This window comes from Neovison vison, chromosome 12, assembly GCF_020171115.1.
Source record: "Neovison vison isolate M4711 chromosome 12, ASM_NN_V1, whole genome shotgun sequence".
In the NCBI taxonomy this organism is placed as follows: domain Eukaryota; kingdom Metazoa; phylum Chordata; class Mammalia; order Carnivora; family Mustelidae; genus Neogale; species Neogale vison.
Genome location: NC_058102.1, coordinates 147,664,482 through 147,683,383, shown reverse-complemented (window position 1 = coordinate 147,683,383; position 18,902 = coordinate 147,664,482). Strand labels below are relative to the sequence as shown.

General features: G+C 59.4%; 1 protein-coding gene across 2 annotated transcripts in view; it reads right to left on the bottom strand.

Annotated features, from left to right (window-relative positions):
* Positions 1-18,902, bottom strand: part of DIP2C (disco interacting protein 2 homolog C) — a 347,920-nt gene that overhangs the window by 107,708 nt on the left and 221,310 nt on the right. For both annotated transcript variants that reach the window (XM_044229196.1, XM_044229198.1), the window contains 5 exons: positions 14,681-14,815; positions 13,075-13,194; positions 11,946-12,143; positions 11,177-11,268; positions 5,313-5,423 (listed from right to left, as the gene is read on the bottom strand). In XM_044229196.1, coding sequence (XP_044085131.1) covers positions 5,313-5,423; positions 11,177-11,268; positions 11,946-12,143; positions 13,075-13,194; positions 14,681-14,815 — 656 coding nt within the window. The remainder of the gene's footprint in view (positions 1-5,312; positions 5,424-11,176; positions 11,269-11,945; positions 12,144-13,074; positions 13,195-14,680; positions 14,816-18,902) is intronic.

The following is an 18,902-nucleotide window of genomic DNA, read 5'->3' as shown; positions in this document are numbered from 1 at the left end:
GTACTTACAGATTACTAAGCTCAATGTTCTTTTTTAAAAAAATTAAGGTGTAATGGACACAACATTTTCAGATGTAAAACGACGATTCTATATTTGTATGCACTGCAGAAATATCACGGCACAAGGCTTTCACAGGTCGACTCTCAGGGCCACCTTCAAATGCGCACGATGCCATCCCCGTGTAGAGTCCCCGAGCTGTCCCCAGCCCCCCGCTTGCCGGTAGCTGCAATTGTGCCCCTTCGGCCACCGCGCCCGCCCCACAGCCACCACCGCTGGCAACCGCCAGTCTGGGCTCTGTGTCCGTGGGTTTGTTCGTTCACTCGTTTTGTTTTTTAGATCTTTCTCTGACTTGTTTCACTGAGCATGCCAAGGTCGCTGCATGTGCTGGCAAAGCAAGGTTTCCTTCTTTTCCGCGGCCGAGTAACGTGTGTACACACCACCGCGTGGCCCGTTCGTCCGCTGACGGAGGTTCAGGGGGTCTCCATGCTTGACCGCTGTAAACGCTGCTGCGGAGAGCACAGAGCTGTATGTAGCTCTTCAAATTAATGCTTTCCTGTTTGTTTAGAAAACACGTCGTGTAATCGCTGGATTGTAGGGTAGCTCCGTTTTTAGTTTTTGAGGAACCTTCATACTGTTTTCCACATGGCTGCACCAGTTAGCATTCCCACCAGCAGTGCACAAGGGTTCCCCTTTCCCCACATCCTTGCTAAAACCTGCTATTTCTTGCCTTTTTATCTATTTAAAAAGGCATGATGTGAAATCTCAACGTGTTTTCTTTAAAAGATTTTATTTATTTATTTGACAGAGAGACAGAGCACACACACAAGCAGGGGAGTGGCAGGCAGAGGGGAGGGAGAAGCAGGCTCCCTGCAGAGCACAGGGCGTCTGAAGCGGGGCTGATTCCAGGACCTCAGATCATGACCAGAGCCCAAGGCAGAGGCTGAACCGAGGGAGCCACCCAGGCGTCCCTCAAAGTGATTTTAATTTTCATTTCCATGATGATTAGTGACGTTAAGCATCTTTGTGTCTATTGGCCATCTGTGCGTCTCCTCTGGAAAGATGTCAATTCAGGTATTCTCCCCATTTTTTATTGGATTGTGTCTTTGGCTACTGACTGCTATGAATTCCACATACATTGTGGGTATAATCCCTTATCAGACACAATTTGCAGGCATCTTCTCCCATTAAGGAGGAATGGAATCTTACCTTTTCCTTCTGCTGATGCTTTCCTTTGCTGCACAGAAGTTTTTAGTTTGATGTTTTCCCACATGTTTGTTTTCGGTTTGTTGCCTTCACCTTTGGTGTCAGATCCAAGGACTCATCACCAAGACTGATGTCAAAAAGCTTACTTGGAGCCCGTGTTTTCTTCTAGGAGTTTGTGGCTTCAGGCCTTACAATCAAGTCTTTAACCCTTTTTGAGGTAATTTTTGTGTCCTGGGTAAGAGGGCGTCTAGCTTCATTCTCCTGCAGGCCGCTGTCCAATTTTCCCAACGTCATTTACTGAAGAGACTGTTCTTTCCCCGTTGTGCATTCCTGGGTCTTCTGTCATAAATTCATTGGTGAGGGGTGCCTGGGCGGCTCAGTGGGTTAAGCCGCTGCCTTCAGCTCGGGTCATGATCTCAGGGTCCTGGGATCGAGCCCCGCATCGGGCTCCGTACTCGGTGGGGAGCCTGCTTCTTCCCCTCTCTCTGCCTGCCTCTCTGCCTGTCAAATAAATAAATAAAATCTTCAAAAAAAAAAAAAAAAGATCGAGCATCAATGACTCAAATTCAGAGACTTGAAGGATAAACTACAGTGACGGACCTAAATAAATAAATCAATAAATAAATTGGGTTTACTTTTGGGCTACTATATTCTGCTGACCTATGTGTCTGTTTTAGACACTGCTTCAACTACTCTAGCTCCGTCATGTGGCTTGAAAACAGGGAGCAGGTGTCCCCAGCTTTGCTGTTCTTACTCGACATTGCTTTGGCTCTCTGAGGTCTCTGCTGAATTTTCTATGTTTGTTTTTGTTTAAATTGGTCTCAAGCTGGTTTTTGGTGTTTTTTTGTTTTGTTTTGTTTTGTTTTAGCTTTTCCTTTGATTTCCTGGTTGACTCATGGGTCATTCACTGGCACGTTGTTTAATCTCCACATATTTGTGAATCTTCCCGTTTTCTTCTTGTAACTGATTTCTAGTTTCACACCACTGTGCGTCAGAAAAGATGCCCGACAGTTCACTCTTCTGAAATTCACTGAGATTTGCCTTGTGGCCTCATGGGATCTGTCCTGGAGTTCATTCCAGAAGCCCTTGAGAAGAGTGTGGGTTCTGGTGCGTATAGAAGGATGGAACGTTCTGTGTAATTAAGTCCACTGGTGTCCATGGGGAATCGACGTCCCCTACCACGGCTGTCCTGGGTCTCTCCCTTCAGGGGTATGAACATTAGCTTTATATATTTAGGTGCTCCTGTGCAGGGTACGTAAATGTTCACAAGTGTTATGTCTTCTTTGCAGACCGATGCCCTTAGCGCTATGTAACCCTCTGGAACATCTGTTTTGTCTGTTGTCCTCTTCATCTCCGCCTCCACGGAGCATCTCTGAGCGGCCTCCCGCTGCCCTCTCCGGGTCCTGACGTCCGCAGCGGGGCGCTGGGAGGCCGCGTGTCGCAGGCTCTTCCATCCTCTCCCCCACCTTGCCGTTCGCCTCTGGCTTAGAGAATTCAGTCCTTCTACACGGGAAGTAGTCATGGGTCAGAGACGCGAACCAACTGCCCTTCTGTGGACCATTTTCTGACTGCGTCCCCGCAGGGGCTCTCTGTTCCTTTCCTCCTCTCTCCTTTGTGATTTGATGACTGTCTTCAGTGTGACGCCTAGATCAAGGAATCCTTTATATTCCGTGTCTCCACTAGAGGTGTCTGCTTTTCGGTCCCGTACGGGTCACATAAAACTGCCTGTACACACACACACGCACACACACACACACACACTTGTGCATGCGTGTGTCAGTCTATGTTAATTTGATGGCAACGGGCGTTTGAACATGGTGGAAAACTGAGTTTTTGCCTGCCCTCCCCGTATTTAATGTTTTGATATCGCACTTACATCTTTTTACTTTGTGTTTCCCTTAACAAAGTATTGTAGTTTTCAGGATTTCTACTACTTCTGTCTTTTTAACCTTCACTCTAGTTTCAGTTTTATCAAATAATCAATCCATTACCTTTACTCTACATTGACTCTGCCCATGAGGCTTATACTCTCATTTATTTTCTTGTTACCAATCTCTTTTCACCTGAAATCAGACCTTGAACGTTTCTCAGAGGGCCTGCTCAGTGGTGACGAGCTCCTTCTGGCTCAGCCGGCCCGGAAGACCGTCCCTCCTCCAACTCCGAATGACAGCCGCGCTGTGCAGGGCGTCCTCGGCTGCCGGTTTGCTTTTCAGCACTTCGAATACATCCTGCTGCTCCCTCCTGGCCCACAAGGTTTCTGTTGAAAAATCCACAAAGAGTCTTTGTGGTTTCCTTGTATATAATAAATTGTTTTTCTCCTGCTGCTTTTAAAATTCTCTCGTTAACGTTGACACTTTAATGATAATGTGTCTTGCTGTGAACTCTCTGGATTCACTCGCTGTGATGTCACGGTCTCCAGGCTCCCTGGACACAGAAGTCTGTTTCTTTCCCTAGGTCACGGCTGTTTCTGCTATCGTCTATTCAATTACGTTTTCTCCCCTTTCTCTCTTTCCCCTCCTTCTGCGACTCCCTAACGTGAATGCTGTCCCCCCGATGCTGTCCTACAGTTCCCTCAAGTTATTTAACGTAAAACAGACGGGTTTTGTTTCTTCCACCGCTCTGTGTGAGGCTGTCCTGTTCCTGCTCGCTGGCGCCTTCTGCTTGCTGTGGGGTGTTCCCAGCAGTCTTCCATCCCGATTGGTTAGCCTTCCGCTCCGGGACTTCCGTCTGGTGTCCCCCTCGGCTCCCCGTCTCTGGTGCAGTGCTCACAGCGCTCCTCTGTACTTCTCTGGAGTTCAGTGTCTTTATGACCATCACTTTGAACTATTTATTTCATTGAGGTTTGACCTTGATCTTTTTTCTGGACCAAATTCCTGTCTCCTCACTTCGTCCGGCTCTGCGTCAGTGGAGCAGCCGCCTGTCCCAGTCTGGAAGGAGTGGCCGGTGCGAGGGATGGGTCTGCACATGCGGCCTTTCCCTCGGTTGTCTCTTGACTGTCTCTAATTGTCTAAGCACAGGTTTGTTCCTGCTATGCTCCCATTGCTGAGGCTGTGCCAAGACCCATCGTGTTCCAAAGGGAGGAGTCCACTGAGCACCAGGTTCCAGACTGCCTGGTAGCCAGGATCTCAGGCGGCAGCTTTAAATTATGCAAATATATGCAGTCCTGTGGGACCCTGATCATCAACCGTGCTGGCCTCCAGACCAGGATGTCTGGAGGGGGCTCCTGGCCTAGACTTGCAAACATCAGGGCTCCAGATGTGTGTGGACCTGCTTTCTTGGAGGTGGCAGTGAGCTGGAGCAAGGTCAAAGTTGAGTGCAGAGTTTCCCCCCATCTGTGTTTCCTCAGGGTCCCTCCGTCATCTCCAAATGTGTGGCGGACCTGAAGCCTGTGCCTCAGGCTGCAGCCCCGGGACAAGTAAGTAGCTCTTTACTGGGGACAGGCCGGGCATGTTTCAGCGTGCCGCCTGTGCAGGGCCCCGGGGTGGCCATCCTCAAGAGCGCTCTCTGCAGGTGATATGGTACTGTGGGGCACGGGTACGCTAGCCCTGAGCTACCAGAGCCGGCATGCCTGCGTGTTCCCCGGGAGGTCTGCGTGCACCTGCCGGCTTCTGCGAGGCAGCGGGAGAGTGTGCGCTGTGGCACGCTCCCTGGCTTCAGCAGTGTGTTGGAGTGCTTGGGGCTGGCTTGAATCCCTAGACAGGACAGCTTTCGCAGAGCAGAAGTGCAAGGAGAAGCAAAGTGCAGAAATGGTGCACGTCCACGCCTCCGTCCCCAGAGCCCCAACCCGGCCCTCTGGCAGTGCTCCAAGATGAGCAATCACTTTCCAAGCCGCCCCTCCTGCACAGGGCCCCAGGACAAGTGAGCCGAGCATGAACTCCGTGAGCTGGACACAAGCCCCGACGGTTTCAAAGGCAGGTGTGGGAACTGTTCCCGCCACCGACGTAGCCGCCGAACCCCCGCCCGGAGCCTCAGAAGCCACAAAACACCTCTGTGCTTCTCAATCCACATCCTGCCGAGCTGAAAAATCATTTAAAAAAAGCCAGCGGAGTGCTCTGACCTCGGGAGAACGCTCCACGGCGGCCGGGCCCGACCCTCCGGCTGAGACGTACCTTTCTCGTGAGCGGCACTTCGATGGGCACGGGGACCACTTCGGCCAGCAGGCAGCCGTAGAAGGCCACCATGGAGGCAGCAGGGTCGTTGTTGGGAAACACCAGCGCCACCTGCACGGACACAGAGCGGGAGCCGTTAACCAGCCGGCGCGGCCCCGGGGCCCACGCTCTCAGCCACGACACTCCGGCGCAGGAGGACACCGCGGTAACTTGCACTTCAGTAAGCGGCGTGCGCGCCTCCTCGCACGGGTACGGACACGAGTGACCGAGGGTCGGCTAGAACCAGCCCAGACGCCGCGGTCCCGACGGTGCTTCTGCGGCGGGCGTGGCCTGCGCCTGCCTTGCTCCTCCCACTCCCCCAGGCTCAGCAGGGGCTTCCGCGAGCGTCCGGGGGCCTTTGCCGCTGCGGACGGACACCCACGGGACTCTGCTCTGGTCCCAGGCCAGCATTCGCCCCTCTGGGCCTTCATTTTCCTCCCTGTGACCTAGTGTCGGGAGGAGGGTCGCTGAGAAGGCGGGAGGGGGCAGGCTGAGGCCCGGCGCATGGCTCGCAGGCGGGAACGGGAACCAGCCCGGCTGGCGGTCCCCCTGCACGTGGGCACGGAGGCGGCTTCCGCGGACACCTGCTCCCCGTTCCCCCCACTCCCCCCAAGGCCTCACACGTGGAGGCCACCATGAGCACGGAGTCGTCAAAGTTGGGTCTAAACCCCCATGGAGAACGCGATTTTTGAAATGTGTTTTCTGAGAGCCCCGCGGTGCCTTAGCGAGGGACGAGGCTCCCGCGGGCGGCTCACGCCGAGCGCTTCTGCTGCGCTTCCTCATCGACCTGTGTTTCCACGTGGGCCCCGAGGCGGCGAAGAATTAGAAATCTGTCTGAGAGCGTTAACTTGATGTCACTTCTGTTTTATTCCCATTGTCACATGTAACGTTGGAGGCTCCGTTGTCAAACGCCCCTTTACGTGGCACCGGCTGCTTCACAAACACGTGGTCCGACGGTGTACGTGGAGCTCGTTGTAGAGTCTGCCGTGCAGCTCACCCACCGCGGCCCCCGCTGGCTGTCCCGTCCCCGCGGCTCCTCTGGGCCTTTCCCTCCGGGCCGCTGGGAACACGTCCTAGGGACAGAGCGGAGCCGTGCTGTGACCACACACCGCGCTCGGCTCTGCGGGACCCGCTCCCGGGCCCGCGTCCGTGCTCCTGCCCCTCCCTGCGGACGGCTGCCGGCGGTCCAACGCTCTCCGGCCCCGCGACTTAACGTGCACACGTCAGTCCTGCGTGACCTCACTCAGGTGCTTAAGCGGTTTCTTCTCGAATGTTGTCCTGCCTACACGTCGCGGTTCTGCCGTGAGCAGCCGGGTAGAGGCTCCGTCTCCATCTCCGTATTTAAGTAAGCGAATTGGCACAGAGCCAGTTCGAGCTGGGAACCGAGCAGGCCACGTCTTCAATGTCGGCCAGCAGGACAGCCGGTGGACAATGAAACAAGTCTGGGACTAACTGAAGGTGTCCTCTCCAGACGGCACTCCTGCAGCTGATCCAAATCGGAGAAACGAGGGACCAAACCCCGGGAAGGCCAGGAAGAGCCGTTCCGCAGCACTGAGGAACCGTGTCTGGGAAAACTAGCAAAGCGACTTATCCCGTCCCAGCCCGAGGACAGGAGGCCACACGCTGGACCTCCCGGCAGGTCCTGGGGGTTTGTCACAGCCTCAGGTCTGTGCCGCCAGCTGACACACGGAGGTGACAACACCGGCTCTTAGACCAGGGTCCGGCCAAGCTCCGTGTTCACCGAGCGAGCGCTTGCGAGGCTTCCGCAGAGAACGCCGAGCTGCCCTCCAGAACGGACGGTCGCCCTGCGCACAAGGGACCCGGTAACCGTGGACTCCTGGTCCTCCCGGAGCACCTGTCCACCGCGGCGTCCCCCCAGGGTGGAGCACGAGAGCAATACGGGGTCACTGCCGGACCAGGCCGGTCATGCTCCGGGATCCGGGGCCGGCCGCAGCCCAGCTCTGCTCAGACGAAGACCCACCTGACCCGGGCCTTCCAGTCCCCACGGCCGAGTCACCACGGCCCTGCCGACGAGGCTACGTTCAAGGAACCTTGCAGAGCTGTGCTAAGGAGGGCGAAGCGTTCCGTGCCAGTGCAAAGTAGATGAAAGCGAAACACGGAATGGTCCGATGCTCTGTCTCAACGGCATCGAAGCCGCGGACAGACGGGTCGAACACCAGGAGACGAGAATGAAAATGGAAAAGACCGAGGACAAAAAAAAAACCAAAAACAGAAAGACTTTCGCTGTTGTTCTGTTTTGCAGTTTAAGGGAGGGACGTCGTCCTTCCACGTCTGAACGCGGCACACGCTAGTCTTCTGGTGGCTCGGCAGGGCCTCCTGGGCTCACGGGCGGGCGGCAGGCTCTGACGGAGGCACGCAGCCCCTCACGACCGCACCCCGTGCTCCAGATGCCGCTGGACCTCAGGACCCACAGTGCAGGCCGCACCCACGAGGCAAGGGCAGAGGCACAGCCCCGCGTCTGCTGAGGTCTCGGCTCCTAAAAGCGACTCTTCTTGCTGGGCCCACGCTTGGCTCTCCCCACGCCGGGGGCTCCGAGGACACTGGTTTGTCCAGCTTTTGGGCCCCACATGCTTTCCCGCCGTGGCTCTTTCCCACGCGTGCCTACTACCTGCGACAGCCCGGGGCTTGTTCTGCGCTCCGTGAAGACTTCTGGGGTTGCAGATGTTCCCCCCAAAGGACAAAGCTCGCTCTGCCCGCTGCCGGGACAGTCCACTTCCAGCGCTCACCACCTGTTCTGAGGACCCGATCACTACCCAACGTCTAGAAAAGCGAACGATCCTAGTGTGTCTGTATCCTTTCCGGTACGGCAAGTTCCTGCAGGCCGGCCTCACGGGGGCCGCATCTTTGGGTCTTCCGAGCACCCTCCACAGCTCCCCAAACCCCGTTCAGCTTAGGCACACAAATGCGTTTTAAAGGCATTTCCTTTAAAGGTAATGCCCCAAACTGCGTCAATAAGGTCACCCATGTGAAAAATGTCCGCAAGTTTTTATGTAAAAGACTGAATATGCTCGTTATTCTGGGGATAATAATGTTTTGTTCAAAAGTCATTTTGAACGAGAGTAAAAACTCTGTTTATTGCAAGAGGAGGCCGCGATCGGCCGGCGGCTGGGGTCACGCGTCTCCAGCACAGGAGGCCGCGATCGGCTGGGGTCACGCGTGTCCAGCACAGGAGGCCGCGATCGGCTGGGGTCACACGTCTCCAGCACAGGAGGCCGCGATCGGCTGGGGTCACGCGTCTCCAGCACAGGAGGCCGCGATCGGCTGGGGTCACGCGTGTCCAGCACAGGAGGCCGCGATCGGCTGGGGTCACGCGTGTCCAGCACAGGAGGCCGCGATCGGCTGGGGTCACGCGTGTCCAGCACAGGAGGCCGCGATCGGCTGGGGTCACGCGTCTCCAGCACAGGTGCCTGCACGCCTGGGCCAGATGCTGGCGGCTCCAGCGAATCCAGGATGATGTAGAAAACTCGGTCCCTCACACCGTCCTGGTTGGCTTCTGCCGGAAAACCTCCTTATTCAGTTTATTCTACCAAAACTGTCCCCCAGACTCCTCCTACCTTCTTAGCTGAACAGGGTGCTTCACTGTGTCCTCGTCACCTCAGGAACCTCAAGGTCAGGACCTGGGAGCACTCACTGCAGGCGGGACTAAGACCGTCCGCCAGGCCAGCGCGGAAGCCCTCACCCACACGGGGTTTTCTTGCGGTGAACGAACAAAAGCAGACCCTCTCAGCTATTTCCAAGTGCGCACCTCGGGGCCATTAATCCGCCCTGCCCTGCAGCCCTCACCTTCCCGAACCAGCTCCTCTTTCTCAAGGGAAGCCTCCAGCTCCAGGCCCTCTCCCGACCCTCCCCCAACCCTTCCTCCCCCTCCCCGCCAGTCCCCAGCCCCCAACCACTTCCCCAGACCCTCCAGGGCCCCATGTGCTTCTGTCTCAGGGAAATTCACTGCCCTAAGCACTTCCTATGCCGGTCCTTTGTGGCCGCCTCATTTCCCGCAGCCTAAAACCCTCCAGGGCCGTCCGAGGTCAGCGTGGCCAGAACTCCTCTTCCTGGAAGGCTGCGTGACACTCCTGCGTGTGCACCGCACTGCGCGTCTCCGTGCGTCCGTCTGCGGACACCGGAGCTCCTTCCCTCCGGCTCTGCGGACAGGGCTGCTCTGAGCGCTGGTGCACAACGTCGGTTCAAGCCCCTGCTTCCGGTTCTTCTGGAAGGAAGGCCCGCGGCTGGGTCCCGGGGTCGTGCCATGCTTCGTTTCCAAGGACACTACCATGCTGCTTCCTGGTGGCTGCACAGGGACCTCCCTCCATGGGGAGTGCTGTCCGCGTCCACCTCCACGGACGTGCTGTGTCACTGGGGCTCTACGGCACTGTCCCTAAATGAGCAGGAACGTGGAGCATCTTCCCAGGGGCGGACCGGCTCCCTTCAAGTCCCCTGTCCGTTGCTTCCCCTCTTTTTTTTTTTTGGTCGTTGCTGAATTGTGAGTTTCGTTTCCAGATTCGGACGTAACAGATGCAGGATTTGTAGACGCGTTCTCCCTCGTCCTGTACGCTGCCGCAACGCTCGGTAGCCTCTGGGGCACACGGGACTTATCCTGATGAAATCCAATTCACGTTTTCGTTTTTGTTGCCTGTGTTTTCGATGTCGTCTAAGAAATCACTGCCAGATTCTGTGATGCTTTCCCCGGTTTTATTCTCTGAGTTGCAGTCTTTGCCCTTAAGTGTCTGATCTACTGTGAGTTAACTTTTTACTCCACAGTAAGAAGGTTCAGTGTCCTCCTTCCGCTGGGGGTGCCCCGTCTCCCAGCACCATTTGTGGAAGACACCGTCCTCCCCCCATTTCACGTCCGAGCTCCCTTAACAAAAACCATCCCCCCCGGCTCTACTCCGTCCGCACATCTACGTTGCCGTCAGTACTGCTCTGTGTCGAGGACTGTAGCTTTGTGGCAAGGTTGACTCTCAGGATGTGCAGGACCCATAACTGACATCGAAAAGCCGGAGGTCAAACCTGGTCAATAAAAGAACGTCAAGAACGGCAGCCCCCACACAAGGCTGTGTCAATCTTTAAGAAATTCCTCCTCAGGGGCCCTGTTCTTCACGGTAACTCAAGTAAATGGCAGCTCGTGTCCTCGTTGGTTTGGTGCTAGGCGCCGGCACGTTGATGAAATTCAACGAGAGGTCTTTGGGGACAGGTAGGGTACGTCAGAGTTGGGGCTGAAGGTACAACGCAGCAATGGGGAAAAGGTACAACGCGCAAAAGCAAGACCCCGTGGCTCCGAGCGCAGCCGACGCCCACGCTGGGGAACAAAGCTGGGCGAGGGTATGACGCTGCCACAGAAACCCGAACATCCACCCTGGGGCTCACCAGGTAAGAATGGGAACCGGCTGCTCAGTGAGGGACGGCAGCCTCTGGCCCGGAATCCAACACCGGGACAGGACCGGGACCAGCGGCGAGCTGCCGAGATGGTGTGGCTCACTGGCGAACGCAGCCAAGTTCTACTCTCCTGCTGCCTGCCCAGATAGAGGACACTAGGTGACAACAGGACGGTGGCTGGAGTCCAGGCTCTGGCGTGGACACGAGCGATGGCCGAGCCCCTTCTGAGTTACTTGCCTCCTCAGATGTGACCCTTCCCCTCGCCGGCCCGAGCGTCCTCACAGACCAAACACGAGAAGGACACCCGCGCTCGTGCGATGGATCCCAATCCACAGTTCACGTAACAAAGCCTTTAGCAGGATTAGCACGAGGAGACACCGGACTCGGACTCCCGACAGCAGTGTCTCTGCCGGTGCGGCCCCGCAGAGAGCACTCACCCGGTCGCCAGGTCGTACCATCGGCTCCTGCTTGGTACCTAATTTATGCAGAATGTTGTAAGCAACCTTCATACTCCTTGTCCACAGTTTGCCTGTGAACAGACACAACAAGGAAACAAGTAAGGGGAAACGTGCAATCTGTTACGTACCAACACGCATTAAACTAGTCAGGGCACGAGTCCCTGGAATCAGGAAACAAAATCAGAATCAGCAGGAGTGGAGGGGTCGTCCAGTACGCAGCTTCTGTGCAAACTGGCCGACAGTGTGCGTCCTCCACGGCCCCTGACCCCGGGGACAACGAGGAGGACCTCGTCCTGGTACAGCCAAGTACGTCCGAGAGCAGACAGGCTCCAGGAACTGTACCGACGAAGACCTAGACAGAAGCCTGTTTCTCTTGCTTCCTCGCGTGATCTCTTTGGAAAGAGAGTGCTTCCTGAGGGATCCAGGTCACAGGACTTAGATACAAATTCTTAAACTGCCGTTGCTCCTGAAGGCACGACTTTCGAGACCGTCAGACACGTTCTAAGACGTGAAATCCCACGTCCCGTCTGGGTTGTGACCCACTGGTTCCTTGCACCTGTCTCTGGCTTCTACTCGGGAATCACTTAGCAAGTAATAACTTTTCGTATCAAACTAAGTGTGTTCCTAAAGCGTTTCCTTCCAGGGTCCCGTGGGGGCGAGTGCCGGACATGGAGGGTGGTGCGAGGCGTAGCCCGCCTGGAAGTGGCCGCTGAGCGCGGGGGACGGCGAGGAGAGCACAGAGAATTACCGTAAGTGAGGATGTACAGCGGCTTCCCGTTCGTGTCCATCGTGGTCAGGCAGGGGGCCTTCGGGGAGATGGTCCCCCAGCGCTGCAACGCGGCTTCCAGGGATGGGGGCCAGTTGGTGACCACTCCCAGCTGCTCCCCGCGCATGGCCAGCATCTGTGCTCCCTCCGGCTTGGGCTGGTTCGGATCTGGTTGCTGAACTACAAGCATTCAAACATAAAAAGTTTTCAAGAAAAGTACACCTTATCAGTGCGAGCACCTTCTTCTTTTTAAGGAGAGCGGGTCCCTTACTCAAGGTGACGAGCGGACAGAAAGCACGCAGGCGTGCTTTTCTAGAATGAGAGGCAGGGCCCACAGACTGGCCTCGGGGACAGAGAGAGGCCTGAAAGGCTCATGCTCTCCAGGACAATGTTGGGGCGGCGCAGAGGGACGCCTGGCGCACATGTCAGGGAATGCGTGCCCAAGTTGGGGACAGCAACGGCTCTGTCTGCAACATCCTGATTCTGGACTCCAGCGCTCACAGCCCGCTAAGCCAGAGCCCCTGAGCACGGCCGCACCAGTGTGAATGTTCCACCCGTATCTGAGCCACCAGCGCAGAGCTCGCTCCCTCGAGCCGAGCAAAGACAGATGCGGTGCGGCACCACTACAGTCTTCCGGACTGTTCCGCTGAGGTGAGCTCCCGGAGGAGGCCTCTCTCCCTCACGGTCGTGACTCAATCCACCTGCCGGCCAGACCGCCGGCCACGTCTTGTGTGTGGTACACGGAACGAGAAGACAGCGGGTTTGGGTTGGACGTGGTACGCCCGGCGCTGTGTTGCCCTTGAGCACAAAGGCTCGTGCACCGAGGCTGGGAAAAGGGCCGGCCTCACGCGCACGCCCTCGCTCCGCGTTCCTCAGACGGAGCGCGTCAGCGTGGGCCGGGCTCGCAGGTCCGGATGGGGGCCCGGCTCCCGGGACGAAATCCCCGAGGGACTCTACGCGCCCGCGCGGGCGGCTACCCCGCTGCCTGCTCTCAGCCTGTCTGCAAAGGGGGACGGGACACGCTCCAGAGACGTGCGGTCCTCCGGGGACGGCCGGCACTTCCCGTCTCAGCAGGGTCCGGCCTGGGGGCCGCGCGGACGGGGAAGGTCACCTTCTAGCAGTTCCTCAAAGTCATCCACGAAGAACTCGCGCAACGGCGGCCGCTTCGGTCGCTTGAGGGTGTTGACGAGCTGCTGGATTTTCGCCGACACCCGACTACTTACGGGCACCCCTGGAAGACAGAAGCACGGACAGACGAAGGGAAGGGACGGTCAGCACCTCACCCGCGGGCCACGCGGCCGTGACGCTGCGGCCAGGGCCCTGTCTTCAGTGCCCCCAGGACACCCCACATGGTGAAAGCCCGTCCCCGGGGGGGCAGAGGCCCCAAGGAACGACGCTCCACGGCCGCCGTATCCGTCAGACCCCAGGCCGGGCCCGTCCCACCTGCCACCCCTGAACAGGCTTGTCCTCCCCGTCACAGACTCCGGTCCTCACTCCTACGGGGTCAGAGAGCCGACGCAGCGGGGAGACCCTCCCCGAGGCCCTGAGCACGGAGACCCCTGGTGCTCCCCTGCGGGGCCAGAGCCCGACGTGCCAAATCCAGGGACCGACCCGCCAGGTGCTGTCCCTGTGCTTCCTGACGCAAGCGCGGGCACCGGAGGTCCGCGGCGGGCCTGCCTTCTCCCCTCACGGGTGCGCAGCGGCCCTCCTCCGGGTCCTGAGTCCCGCGCACCGCGGGCACGTTAGGCATCCCGGAGCACAGCTGAAAACGCACTCTGAATCCGGGTTTTTGCAGAACACGGGGTACGAGCCTCTAGCATCGCTCCCTGTGCACAGGAAGAGTAAATCCGTCTGGTAACAAGACGGCTCTGCTTTACGACAGCGCACGGCGCCATCCTGAGAACCGAGTCAACGAAACGACTGTTGAAGGAGGCATGGAGTTTAACTTTTCTAACAACTGGAATTAGTGACCACCACGGTGCCGACACCGCCGGGGGAACGTGTGTGTCCTCCGCTGGCCCGTCTCGGTCCGGGGGCCACTGAGAGACACAGACACCATGTGTCTTCCAGGGGAGCCGTCACACCAGAGCCCGTGCGGCTCATGGACCGCGACGCGGACACGCGCCCCGAGGGAGGGACAGCACACGCACACCACGGCCACGCGGCCATCTCCACAGGAATCGCACCCCCCGTCACCTCAGCCCGGCCTGGGAGGGGCTGCGCTCACGAGAGCAGGACACAGCGCGAGGCCCCGTTACGGTCCGCTCCCCCGGCTGCACGGAGGGCGTCATCACCGCTGCTCATTCTTTCCGATTTGGAGGAAAAAAGCCACCTCCTTCCGGAGCCCAAGGAAACCACATCGGCCGTACGTGCCGATTATTCTGCTCTACACTCAACTTCTCACGGCCCGTGTAACAACCACTGTCGGGCTTGCGGCCTCCACAACGCTTCCACACTCCCGAGCCAACATCGGGGTGGATCAGCAGGCACCTGAGACCCTCCAGAACGCCGGCTCCCGCCCAAGACTGAAATTCCCCCTCACCACGCCGGCGTTTCTCCCGACGCAGACACACTCCCGGCCAAGGTGGGGACACTGTGTGCCGCTCGCATCCTGCCACCCTCCGTGGGAGCCACGACATAGGTCGGAGTCCGCTGCGCGGACGGCGGGGCAGGAACGGGATTTACGAAGGCGGCGCCGTGCCCGCCGGGGGACCTACCGTCGCCTGTCTCCATGAGCTCCGCGTTGCCGTACTTGGGCGCCGTCCGCGACGTCGTGGAGCCCTGCGGCCTTTCCACTTGGATCGGGTGTTCTGAGGTGTAGGTCGTCACGTCAGGAGGTGCAGAGTGATTCTCTAGAAAGAAGCAAATCACAAGTTTTCTGATCGTCACGACTGAGCGCGTCACGGGGTTTCACCAACTGCCGCGTCCCAGGGAGAGGCTGGGTCTGTGCCCTCGTCCATAGCAAGTCTGGGCACGAGGGTCACCTCTAAGGTCATCTACGTTGCTCAACACGGACCACGGTCGGCTCCCTCCCGACGGGAAGGGACAGCAGAGGCAGAGGGGAACTGAAGCCCCACAGGCAGATCCTGGGGTCTCCCCCCAGCTCTGCGTGTGCCCCCAGGTCATGCGGAGCGTCTTAGCCCCTTGTGCCTCACTGTCCTCCCCACGAGGGACTAACACGGTCAGTCAGTCCCCTGCAGGGCCCAGGAAGTGAACGGAACGTACGGAAGGCTCCCCCGAGGTCGGGTGACGGAAGGTAAGCATTCGAGAAACGTCAGCAGTTCTGCGTTAGCGCGTGCGATTCCGAATGACCACATAACAGACGTGTTTACGTGCGTGTCCGTGCTGCGTCACACGCACCCCGCATGCCTGCACACGGACACGTGCAGGGGCTGGGGCGGCCAGCGTCCCCTGCCGGGTGCCTGACCCCGGCTCACAGCTGACCCCCCGCGGCCCGTCACTCCCGTCTGAGCTTCTGCCTCCTGTTCTGTGAGATGCGCATCGTGAGGCCAGCGCGGACCGCGAGGCGGCCAACGTGCGACGGGACTGCTGGGCGCACAGACAGCCGCGAGAGGACAGGCCGCGGCCGCAGCACGGCGTGAGGAGGCCCGTGGTGTCTCCACGGGGGGTTCCTCATGGGGTCTCTGTACGGCGCCCCGAAGCCCCAGAGCCCCAGCCACGGGCCCTGAGCCATCTCGTCCGCCTGAGCCAAGAGGATCCGTCCTGGAGGGAGCCGCGCTGTGTCCCCTCACAGGTCACACACATGCAAGTCCTCATGCCTAAAACCTCGGACAGGTCTGCACAGAGGTCACTAGGGCGACCCTCACTGGACGTAATGAGGGTCCCCCTAAGGAGATCGGGGCATGGACACATACAGAGGGACGACCACGTGAGGACCCGGGGAGGGGATGGCGTCTGTGCCCCAGGACAGAGGCTTCTGGAGACCCCGGCCCTGCCCACGTGTGCAGCCAGGGGTCCCGGCCCCCAGGAGGGACGAGAATCTCTGCTGCGGGAACCCCAGCCGGGCCGCTCCGTGGCAGTGGCTGCAGCAGACTCACCCCCGAGGGCTATTTCCTACATCGCAGCCCAGAAAGGATCGCCTCTGAGAGGGGTGAGGGAGGCTGCGCTCTCCGGCCACGGAGGGACACGCAGCAGGGGCTCTCGTCCACGTCAGGACTCAGCGTCCACCCCTCCGCCAGCCCCACGTGCTTCTGCCAACGCGCTTCCCCGCACAGGAAAACGCGGTCTGCTTCTCTGCGGCGACACGGGGACTCGCTGGGGTCTCCTAGTTCCCGTAGGAAGACGCTGTCGTCGGAGGCGCATCGTGAGCGAGACCCCCACCGGCCACCTCCGCGTGGCGGCAGGACCGGGCGCTCAGCGAGTCGCACTTTGATTCAGACCGACGCGTGCGTCATTGCGCCGCGGCTGCGTCACGGGTGACGGCCATCGGGGTGTGTGCTCTGCGGGGTCTCCGCTCGACGCGGGGAAGAATGACTCTGACCCGTCTGGCGGCAGGAAGACAGGAACAGCGCCGCTGGGGGACCGCAGAGCGCCGTCCACGTTCATCTGGGCACCCCCTCCCGCTCCGTGTGGGTCGCTCCCCTCCCTGCCGGCCTACTGGGGCGTCAGAGGCCACGCCACTGCGAGACACGCGGTGCCCTGCTCTGATGAAGACTGAGACGCTCGAGATGCTAACAGACGAGAACAGTGCACTCCGGCAGGCGGCGCGGCTCAAAGGGCCGGAACGCCTGTCGGCTCCCGGCGCAGCCACGGGGCCCCGGGCGGCGGGAGCACGTTGAGATCCTCAGGGCGGGTGTGGATCTTCCCAGTGGGGGAGCGCACTGGTTCTTGTGTCCATTTCCCAGCCCTTTCACGATCAAGGAAAAAAACAGGCCCCTTCCAGCCTCCTGTCAAGGGTCACCTCCCTTGACACCACCAGGTGGGGCCTGCGTCATCGAGGCTAGAGGACTTTGTTCCCAGCAGCTGATGGTCCCTCCAGAGGCTATAAATCAAGCTGGCGCAGGCCGGGGGGGGGGGGTGGCGGGGATGCGGTTCGGTCGCCCTTACGACCGGGTACTGGAGTCCCTCTCACTCCCCAGATGCCCGCTCTGGGCATTCTGGCCAGCTGGGCACTGGTTTCCATGTGTCACCTGGACAGCTGTTTCTGGCCAAGACCATCTCAGGGTGCAGGCTGGTCCCCGGCTGGACCTGGAAACGCCCAGTTCCTGGCCTAAGTCCCCAGCCCCGTGTGGCTGCTCAGGTCCTACGCAGACACGGACGTGACCCCCCGCCAGCGCACAGCCTCGGTGCTCAGCCAGCGTTGGAGAAACGGTCCGGAGGGTGAGCGAACACGGAGTGAAGAAAGGAACACGTGACGAGCCAGACAAACGGCCTCCGGTCCCAGCCCGGGCTGACAAGCAGCTTTGGTGCTGCCGGCCCGACGGGGATGCCCGGGGCAAGTGGGGAGAGACCTCACTTTCGAGCCGTGTTAATTACTTCTCCGTCCCCAAAAAACTTCTGAGAGAAGAACGGTAGGAAGTTAGGAAATGTGGCTTCTGCCCGTAGCAAGCACAAGCCCGTGGCCGAGCACCAACGTGGGTCCCAAGCGATGCCCTCCAAGGAGCCCGAGCGCCACTCCTGCAGGACAGCCCCAGCCCGAGGGCCCCACGGTCACCCTGACCTCCGTGACCACAGACGGGGAAGCCAACAATGGGCTGTCCTACCTCAGACCGCCCCGGGCACCCCGCTGCTCTGGCTCGCAGCCTTCCACGTCGGGGTGGAAAGCAGGTGTCCGGACGAGGCTGTGCAGGGCCAGACCCGACCTTGTGGAGGGAAGGAGCTGTCCTCGGAGGAGCAGAGTACCCACTCGGTGGGGGCTTGGCCGGGCCGCTCCCTGCCCGGGTCCACCCCCGCACGGCTGACCAGGACGCATCCCTCCACACGCTGGCCTAACCTGTCGCTGCTGGCATCTCTCATGGCTCAGGCGGACTGTCCGCAGATGGCGGCTGGAGGCGTGCGGAGGGCTGGGCGGCCTCTGCACCCACATGTCTCGGGCCCAGGTCCTGAGTCGGGGCTGACTTCAGGAGGACGGCCAGCTTCTCCGCCTTGCACACGGGCCCCACGGGATCCCGAGGCTAGGACAGCATCGGCCACAGGGCCCAGGCGCAGATATCAGAACAGCAACCTTCAGCTTCGCACGAGAGTCTCTTGCCTTTTACAGCCACAAACTGAAACTCTGACGACAGGCTGCAGCTGTCCCAGAGCCTCCACAGACCACCGACCCTGCGGGGTGTGCTGGGGACGTGGGAGGCGTCACGGTTAACGCCAAGCCAACTAGCTTTCGTCTGGAGAGGGGCTCCCTCCCGTGACGAGCGGGGGCTCCTGCACCCCAGGTCTGTGGGGTCCTGCTGACCACGGACCTGCTGGGCGCCTGTGGCTTCACGCCCACGTTCCTGGGCCTCGGTCTCCCCTCCGCGGAACAAGGGGTGCTGGGTTCTCGCCGGGCCAAGGGGACCACGTGACAGGGCGCCCTGACCCCGACTGGGATGTCCATGCCCTCGGGCGCGTCACCCAGGACTGGAGGCCACACTCTGCCTCTTCTCCCTGTACGTGGGCCTCTGAGAAGCTCCAAGAGAGAACCTGTGACACTCACGGGCGTCCGGTGCAAACGGCTCTGGGACGCCTTTCTGAGTCCAACGCACTGTCGTTCCGCACACGGCATACCTGAGCAGGTGCGTGTCCGGTGTGCGGCAGGTGTGGCTGCGCTGGCCGGCCAGTCCTCCCCTGGCACGGGGCGCTCCACGCATGAGCCGACAAGACACGTCCGGACCTAAAACCCATGACTTTGATTCTGAGCATAAAATCCAAAGACACAGCATTTCTGGGAAGAGACAGGAGCAGATCTGGGTCCCAGCAGGACCGAGGAAGCAGCAGGGCTTC